General features: G+C 46.7%; 1 protein-coding gene across 1 annotated transcript in view; it reads right to left on the bottom strand.

Annotated features, from left to right (window-relative positions):
• LOC140218539 (A disintegrin and metalloproteinase with thrombospondin motifs like) overlaps nt 1–8,872 on the bottom strand; it is a 77,841-nt gene extending 68,969 nt beyond the window's left edge. Inside the window, exon 1 of the mRNA XM_072288313.1 lies at nt 8,860–8,872. Coding sequence (XP_072144414.1) covers nt 8,860–8,872 — 13 coding nt within the window. The remainder of the gene's footprint in view (nt 1–8,859) is intronic.
• Between the last annotated feature and the right edge of the window lie 668 nt (nt 8,873–9,540).

The following is a 9,540-nucleotide window of genomic DNA, read 5'->3' as shown; positions in this document are numbered from 1 at the left end:
ACAGTGCCTTCGATTTACGGCGCATTCTCTTGCTCTAAAAAGTTATAAATCTCATGGTAATACTGTCGTTTGATGCAATGTATTATGTTCACTATCATACTATGTTAATATTTATTTCTGTGCTGCTCACTGCTGTATGGCTGTTTTGGGGAACTGTGACCTCGTCAGGCTTTACCGCCTTTTGTCGCAGTTCCCTCTTTCATCCTTTGAAGGAAATAAAACCTCCACCTCGTATATATAAATATATGTATATATATATATATATATATATATATATATATATATATATATATATATATATATATATATATATATATATATATATATATATATATATATGTATGTATATATATATATATATATATATATATATATATATATATATATATATATATATATATATGTTGACACAACTATATTTTGCAGAACCATAATGCAGCGGGTATGCGCCAGTGGGGACGACGCTGAAGTAGCGCGGGTTTTTTAGGTGAAGCGGGGAAAAACGAAGAAGACGTTGTTGTTGTTCCCTTGGACGACTGATAAAGTGAGTTTCTTGGCGGTGCTGCTACGCATACTCGTCGATCCCGCATCGTTACACTGGTGGAGGTGCGGGGTATTCTTCATGCTTGGCACCCCTTCGCGGAGCCGCCGATCGAGCCCGGAATCACCACCGCGCATCGAAACACCGGTCCACCGGTTCAGTCGTCGCCTGCTAGGCTTAGTGCCTGAGACCAGTCCCCTGCAAGAAGCTTCGAGAAATCGTTTGCCTCCTACAAATAGCATGGCCACCGCAGCTCCATCTCAAGTAACACTACAGAATCCTATGGTCCCGGAGAGCTTTCATGGTGATGCCTTTGAAGACGTCCAAGATTGGCTAAACCAGTTCGAGCGCGTCGCCCAGTATAACCATAAGACCAGCTCGGCGGACAAACTCTCGAGTGTCTATTTCTATTTGAAGGACAATGCTCGTACGTGGTACGGAAACCGGGAGAGGAGCTTTGCCACGTGGGACAACTTCCGCGCACAGCTGCTGGATACCTTTTCAAGCATCGACAGGAGGGAAAACGCGCAGCGTCTCCTTGAAATCCGCGTTCAAAAGCCCAATGAGAGTGTTACTATGTTTTCGGAAGACATGGCCCGTCTTTTCCGTAGGGCAGACCCAGACATGCCAGAGGAAAGAAAGCTGCGATATCTCTTGCGAGGAGTGAAGGAGCAACTGTTTGCCGGCCTTGTGAGAAATCTACCGACAACAGTGGCACAGTTCACAAAAGAGGCTACAGCCATTGAACGGGCCCTGCATCAACGATACCGCCAGCATGAAATGAGCAACTCGGCGGTGAACACTTCCGTACTGGCTGCGACTAACGACATGTCTCTGCGTGAACTTGTCCGAGAGGTGGTACGAGAAGAGCTTCGGCAGCTCGGCTTTGTGGTTGCGCCTACGGAACCGACGCCAGCGTTATCTTTTGTTGCTGATGTAGTCCGGGAGGAAGTCCGGCAAGCTTTTTCAGCGCCAGACTGTGGGAACGTTCCGCGGCGCCTCACTTATGCGGAGGCTGTTCGCCGTCCACTCAACGCGACTTCGACGCCGTTGACACCCATAACTACAACACAACCTACGCCACAAACAGAGCCGACATCGTCACCCTCGTCGACTCTACCGACCCCGCCGATAATGCCAGCACAAACAACGCCGTATTTTCGACATGCGCACGCCACTCCTTGGCTCCATGGAGAGTTACCGCCGAACTATGAGCGTCGGAAAACTGATTTGTGGCGCACCGTCGACCGTCGACCAGTGTGCTACCATTGTGGTGAAGCTGGACACGTCTATAGGGTTTGCCACAAATTGAACAACTATCGCGCCGCTCAACACCCAAGCTTTCCTGCCAACTATGCTTATTCTCCGTACGACGGTCGACGCAGCCACGACGTACGACGGTGGCAGCCACGACGGTGAACAGTCAGCCACAAAATACGACAACGCCCCGACCACGTTCTCCTTCTCCATCCCCGGCGCGCAACAATTCGCCGACTCGTCGCAGTTTTGCCGACGTCACTAGGGGCAGATCGCCTAGCCCTTGACGGGGAAACTAGCCGCAGCGACCTCCGGGGGTGAGGTTGCCAATACTCGAACTGCTCCACATCCCCCGTTATCGACGAACGACGACGTGAAGACTACATTAACGAAAAAGACGCCCAGCACAACGACGAATACGACGGATAGAAGTACGAAAGACGTAACTGACATCGTCAGCGCCGAGCTCATCGTTTGCATTGACGGTCACGAAATAGCCGCTCTGGTTGATACTGGCTCCCATTTTTCAATCCTAAGCTTACAGGTCGCTGACAAACTAAGGAAGGTGACGACACCATGGCACGGGCCCAACATAAGAACCGCCGGAGGTCAGTTGATGACACCTGTCGGGAAATGCACGGTCCGACTCTTAATCGCCGGTTCAACCTTCGTCGTCACCCTCGTCATCCTTACTGAGTGTTGTAAAGAACTTATATTGGCCATGGATTTCCTACGGGAGTACGGCGCCGTGATTAACATCCGTGACAGAAGCGTCATATTTGCCACGAGTTCGGAGAATGTCACCCGTGAGAAGCCGCAACAACCTCTCTTACGTATTGCCGCGAACGACGTCATACTTTTGCTGCGGAGTTGCTTCCTCGTACAGGTGCGCTGTGACAGCCTGCAAAATGGGACTGGAGTAGCTGAACACATCAGTGCGCTAGCACTGAATTGCGGTGTCTCTATTGTCAGAGCTTTTATCAATGTAATCGACGGAAGCGCCGAACTCTTGCTGATGAATTTTAGTAAGGAGCGCCGACACATCGTTAGAGGCACTGCTGTCGCCTATTTCGACGACGTGACAGAAATACAAGACTGCCACTTAGCGCAGGAGTCGGCCTCTACAATCCACACAGCTGCGCCTATTGTAGACGTTAATCCGACGTTAACGGCCGTTGAGCGGAACCGTCTTCTTGAGCTCATCAATCAGTACCAGGGCTGTTTCTCCTCTGCGTCAAGAGTTGGTCAAACGCCACTTACCAAACACCGCATCATTATTGATGTCAACGCCAGACCCATCCGACAAAACCCTTACCGTGTGGCCCCGAAGGAACACGAAGCAATACAAAAACAAGTGAAGACGATGCTGGAAGATGGCGTTATTCGACCATCTAATAGTCCTTGGGCATCACCTGTAGTTTTAGTGAAGAAGAAGGACGGTAGCCTGCGCTTCTGCGTCGACTATCGGAAGCTCAATCAGGTTACAAAGAAGGACGTTTATCCAGTGCCACGTATTGATGATTCCTTGGATAGGTTGCGAAACGCGTGCTACTTTTCCTCAATGGACTTGAAAAGCGGTTATTGGCAGATCGAAGTGGATGAAAGAGACCGTGAGAAAACAGCCTCTGTGACGCCTGACGGACTTTATGAATTTCAGGTACTTCCTTTCGGTTTGTGTTCGGCGCCAGCAACATTTCAGCGTCTAATGGACACTGTGCTCTCCGGACTCAAATGGCAAACATGCCTGGTGTACCTGGATGATGTGATTGTTTTTTCCGCAACGTTCGACAAACACTTATGAAGGCTGAAAACTGTTTTTGAAGCGATACGCTCAGCCGGTCTCACTTTGAAGCCTGAGAAGTGCCATTTTGGTTTTCATGAGCTCCAGTTCCTCGGTCATGTCGTCAGTTGCCAAGGAGTCCGACCTGATCCGGATAAAATTGCCGCTGTCGCTAATCTCCCGATTCCATCAGACAAAAAAGTCGTGCGACGTTTCCTGGGACTCTGTGCATATTACCGGCGATTTACTGCGAATTTCTCGCGTATCGCATGGCCGTTAACACAGCTCACTCGAGAAGATATGCCTTTTACTTGGGGCGAAGACCAGCAGCGGGCATTCCACGAGCTCCGGCAACGCATGCAATCGCCTCCCGTATTAGCACACTTCGATGAGGAAGCCCCGGCGATATTGCATACAGACGCTAGTAATGTCGGTCTAGGGGCGGTGCTAGTACAATGGCCGGGCGACAGCGAAAAAGTGATTGCTTACGCCAGTAGAACACTATCCCGAGCCGAAGCTAACTACTCCACCACTGAAAAAGAATGCCTCGCAATGGTATGGGCAGTTCCGAAATTTCGTCCGTGTTTGTATGGTCGGTCTTTCACCGTCGTTAGTGATCACCATTCCCTCTGCTGGCTCATTAATTTGAAAGATCCTTCCGGCCGGCTCGCACGCTGGAGTCTTCGACTCCAAGAGTTCGACTTTGTTGTTACATACAAGTCGGGAAAACGGCACGCAGACGCCGACTGCCTTCCTCGGTCTCCTGTTGAGCCGGCAGCAGAAGACGATGACGACACGGTTTTTCTGGGACTCGTGGATACTGCCGATCTTTCGCGCCAGCAACGGGATGACATTGAATTGCTGCTGCTTATTGGCTACCTCGAAGGACGAACCAACAGCGTGCGGAGGCTCTTTGCAATAGGGGTGGCATCATACTGCTTGCGTCGCAACGTCCTCTACAAGAAGAACTTCTCGCCTAGCGGCAGCAACTACTTAGTTGTTGTTCCATCACCGCTTCGACGTGAAACCTTACACGCCTGCCACAACGAGCCGACTGCTGGGCACTTGGGCTACACTCGCACATTGGCACGGATTCGGCAGAATTACTACTGGCCGAGACTTACTGCGGTCATTAAACGTTACGTTCAGACATGTCTGGATTGCCAACGTCGTAAACCGCCATCCGTCAAACTAACCGGCTTACTGCACCCTATTGACGTACCGGCCACACCATTTGCACAAGTAGGCATGGACTTTTGGGCCCCTTCCCAACGTCTACTACTGGTAATAGGTGGATAATCGTTGCCACGGATTATCTCACTAGATATGCCGAGACAAGTGCTCTGCAACGGGCAACAGCAGATGAAGCGGCACGATTTTTTCTGGAATCCATCGTTTTAAGGCATGGCGCTCCCGCAGTAGTCGTCACGGACAGAGGTACTGCGTTCATGGCCCAGTTTTTAGATATCGTTCTACGTCTAAGTGGTACCGCCCACCGGAAGCCGTATCACCCTCAAACGAACGGACTGACAGAACGACTCATAGGACATTGGCTGATATGATAAGCATGTACGTAGATGTAGAGCATAGGAACTGGGACGAGGTTTTACCTTATGTCACCTTCGCGTACAATACGGCTCGTCAAGAGACCACTCGCAAGGCGCCCTTCAGTCTCGTATACGGCCGTGAGGTTACAACAACATTAGACTCAATGCTCCCTCATGAATTTGACGACAACGAGACGGGTGCTGAAGAGATAACGCACCGAGCAGAGGCAGCTAGGCAGCTTGTGCGTCTGCGAATCCACGAACAACAGGACTGTGACGCCAGACGCTATAATCTTCGGCACAAAGCCGTAACATACAACATAGGCGAAAAAGTGTGGGTCTGGACACCTATTCGACAGCGTGGGCTCTCTGAAAAGCTCCTACGCAAATACTTCGGGCCCTACATAGTTTTTCGACGCATAAGTGACATCAACTACGAAGTCGTTCCAGACAGCTCACACTGTTCAAAGCGCCGACGGCATTTACCCGAGGTCGTTCACGTGCTTCGTATGAAGCCGTACTATGAGGACTGACAAGACTGCGCATTTCTTTACCGCTGCTTTCCAAGCCTCTATCATCGGGACGATGATCTTTTCTAAAGGGGGAGCAAATGACACAACTATATTTGGCAGAACCATAATGCAGCGGGTATGCACCAGTGGGGACGACGCGGGTTTTTTAGGTGAAGCGGGGAAAAACGAAGAAGACGTTGTTGTTGTTCCCTTGGACGTCTGATAAAGTGCGTTTCTTGGCGGTGCTGCTACGCATACTCGTCGATCCCGCGTCGTTACAATATATATATATATATATATAGAGAGAGAGAGAGAGAATAGAGAATAGAGAATACAATAGAGAATACAAACTAGGATTTTCGTGAACAAATGTACAGAGATTTCTGCAGCATTTACTGATTTATGTACACGTCATTTGTATATCCTCCAACGAATACACGCAGTTGTTATGTATATATATATATATATATATATATATATATATATATATATATATATATATATATATATACATAACAACTGCGTGTATTCGTTGGAGGATATACAAATGACGTGTACATAAATCAGTCAATGCTGCAGAAATCTCTGTACATTTGTTCACGAAAATCCTAGTTTGTATTCTCTATTGAGTGACCGCGGTAAACTTGACCTACCTGTCTTTAGTGTTTATACATCAGGCATATAAGCTGAACATATACATAGGCTTGTCTGAAAATACAGACATATATTTTATACTGACTATAATGACTGCTGCCAACTTGACGTTATCAGCTGACTTATCAGTTGTTAAGTTTATGACAACACCCTGATGCATCAAGGTATCAAAATGTAATCACAATTTCAAGAACTATTTTTTTTTTGTTAGAGAAACGTATTACGCCCACTCGTTTTTGTGGCGGAGCAAGTGCAGCTGTCAAGAGCTGCTGTCATGACCGTTGTAGGAAAGCACACTAGTGTTCCTGCAAGGGCGATGCGTGTATAGTCTAGTGTGAGCAGCAGACTTCTAGCTAACGTTATCTAACACTTAATTTAGCGCTTACTAACGCCCATGTTTGCCTCGTCTCGTGCATCGTCGAGGTGAGCCCACTGGCAACGCTCATCACGCCAGCGCGGTGAGACACGTGGCGGTTATGATCCAGGACACTGTTCCTTCTACCCCGCAGGGATTGTCTCAACATATCACACCCGACGAAGATATCGAGTACCACACTAACTTCACTATCTCACTTCCACGCTTCTTGCTTCCACTGAAACTTCCTTTTTTACCGCCAAATAAATAATGTGATGTAAACACGTTACAAGGTCCCTCACGCGTTGTTTTGTGCCCTGCTTGCAATCAGCAATGTTGTTTCATCGGCGTAACGCATGACGGAAGCTTGAGGGCTTGAAATAGCGCTGTATAAAAAAAAAACGTATAAACACCAAAACAAATGTGTCCGCAGTGCGCTTGCGTGACATAAATGGGTTTAATGAGCTGTAATTCGGTGGGGAATCCACTTCAAGAATGCTACTCTTTTCTGAACTTGAATTAACTAGCCCTAGCGTTGGGTGGGATTCCGTGAGTAGCGTAAGAACGTAATTAACCGTGGAGAATTTTGCGCCCGCGTTAATCAAAAGGTTTTAAAAGGTGGACGTACGTCTCTGGAATAGATTGAATATAGATACAATATATATATACATATATATATATATATATATATATATATATATATATATAGAGAGAGAGAGAGAGAGAGAGAGAGAGAGATAATATACAATATAGATATATAGATACTCTGGATATAGATTGTAGTAATGGTTGTAAACGCGCAAGGCATCCATGACAGCCAGAAATGCCGTGGTTAATCGGAATGAACGTTCTAACAGTCAGTATAAGTTTCTTTGTTTTTACACTAAGCTGATTCATAGCAAAGAGGAAAAACCGTGGCACAATAAGGTAGAAACAGAAAATGCGCAAATACCAAGTGTTAACTCTTTTTTCTGTTTTCGTATTTAAGCAGCAAGAAAAAGGCAAAACAATATCACTGAAATGACGCTGTCTTGCTTATCATGTATTTTATTTTACGATTAGGTGCAACTTATAAATAACACCTGGCAACTAGCGCAATAGACGTTACCAAGAAAAGGTAATGATAACAAATTTTAAATTGCCTGTTCTTTTCGGGCAGTGCAACAATGCAACGAAGGTAGAATCGGCAAAAACACCAAGTCCTCTGTTTTATAAGCCCGGTGATCAACCGAAGTAATTATTAAAAGAAAGCCACACGTACCTCTTATTGCCGATGAAAAGCCAAAATTACAAAGTAAAATGAACAGGAGCACTGCCACCGTCATCCCGCTCTGCCACGAGGCTACACGTGCATGAGAACACTTCTGGATTTCGTTTCACGAAAGCTGCCTTAATAAAGCGGAGAAACAACTTACATTTTCATGATATTTTAGTGTGAGTGAACCGACGTTTCGTACTACGCATATGTCATTTATTTCAGTGAGATCGAGGACATTTTCGTGGCCAATAAAAATGCGTTTTGTGCGCTCCCGCTAAGAGCAACGTGCCCGATACCGAAAACCGCGGTTTGTAAAAGCAAATGCGTCAAAATTGTATGTTTTTTTCAGCACGTGAACACTCAGCAAACCTGCCTATAGCATAGCACTAAGTAGTGGCGCTGTGTTCAGGTTGATGCATGTCGTTGTTTGTGCGTTGAAAGAAGATGAATTGAAAGCTCTCACATGCGCTTTTTTATTTACATTTACAATTTAAAAATTTTAGCAACTAGCGTGATTAAGCTTTGCGCGTTTATCGCTTTCTTTGTTTCCATCTGCGGCATTTGTGTCCGATAAGAGGGAGAACGTTGTGTTGCGTAAAACGTGGCTGGTGTAGTTTGTCTTTCCAACAGAACATTCATATTTATTTATACTTTTGTCCATTGCCTAACATTTTGGGGCATTAAGCTGTGAGTAACAACATCCCTCGGAACGCTAATCCTAGACAGTGCTTCTTCCTCGAGAGGTGCTCAGGAAGATAGGTTCTCAAATTTTCTTACCGATAATCGGCCACTCTATGTGTCCTTAATAAACCCTCCAAACCCCACCTACAACCGTACATTTAATTTCTTTTTCTGCGCCGTGCTTGTTCCTTTGCACTATGAGGTTCAGTTATTTTAGAATCGTAAAATAAAATGAGTTAATCAAACGCGGCTATCGAGAACGAAACTGACGCACCTGTGCGAGTCATGCCGAACTTCACTCGTGCAAAAGAAATCACTACTACTGGTCTAGTGACGAGACCCCTGCCGCGAGCACGTCTTTGCTCATCGATCGTCAGTCTAATCATTCGCCGTGTACGGTGCTTCGTCGCTCACTTTCTCTGTCCACAATCAACTACCGTCCTAAAAGTAGGAATCAGAGGTGTTCTCGAACGGTGGCCGTGTGGCGCCGGCGCTGCCTGTGCCGACACAGGCGCTATCGCTTCGGGTCGCCTTGGGACGGTGGATGTTGCGCGTGTGGGGAGAACGCATTTAAACGCTTGAATAAACGACGTCACCCACGAATGCTGCCAGGCGCTGACGTAGAGCTTCTGCGTTGAAATTGAAAGGAAGCTCCCGCTCTTACTTTTGTTTGTACGCAAATATATTGGTTCACGCTGAGTGATTTACCACATATTTCTCTTTTTCTATGGAATATTTTCCGTGTGACGTGAGCGCAAATGAAGTAGTTGAGATACGCAACGCCCAATCATCTCCTTTGCAAACATTTCAAGCACGGCGGAGAAACTAGCATACATAGTTCATTTCAAACAAAGTGTGTCGTCAGCAGGTTAGGACACAGCTTAGTCAAAACCTCCTGATATTAATTAGGTTCTAGTCTTCCAGAGAGTGAAGGAGATAGGCGAAGAAGGAAGGA

Source organism: Dermacentor andersoni, chromosome 5 (assembly GCF_023375885.2).
Source record: "Dermacentor andersoni chromosome 5, qqDerAnde1_hic_scaffold, whole genome shotgun sequence".
Taxonomy (NCBI): Eukaryota; Metazoa; Arthropoda; class Arachnida; order Ixodida; family Ixodidae; genus Dermacentor; species Dermacentor andersoni.
This window is presented reverse-complemented; position numbering and strand designations above follow the sequence as displayed.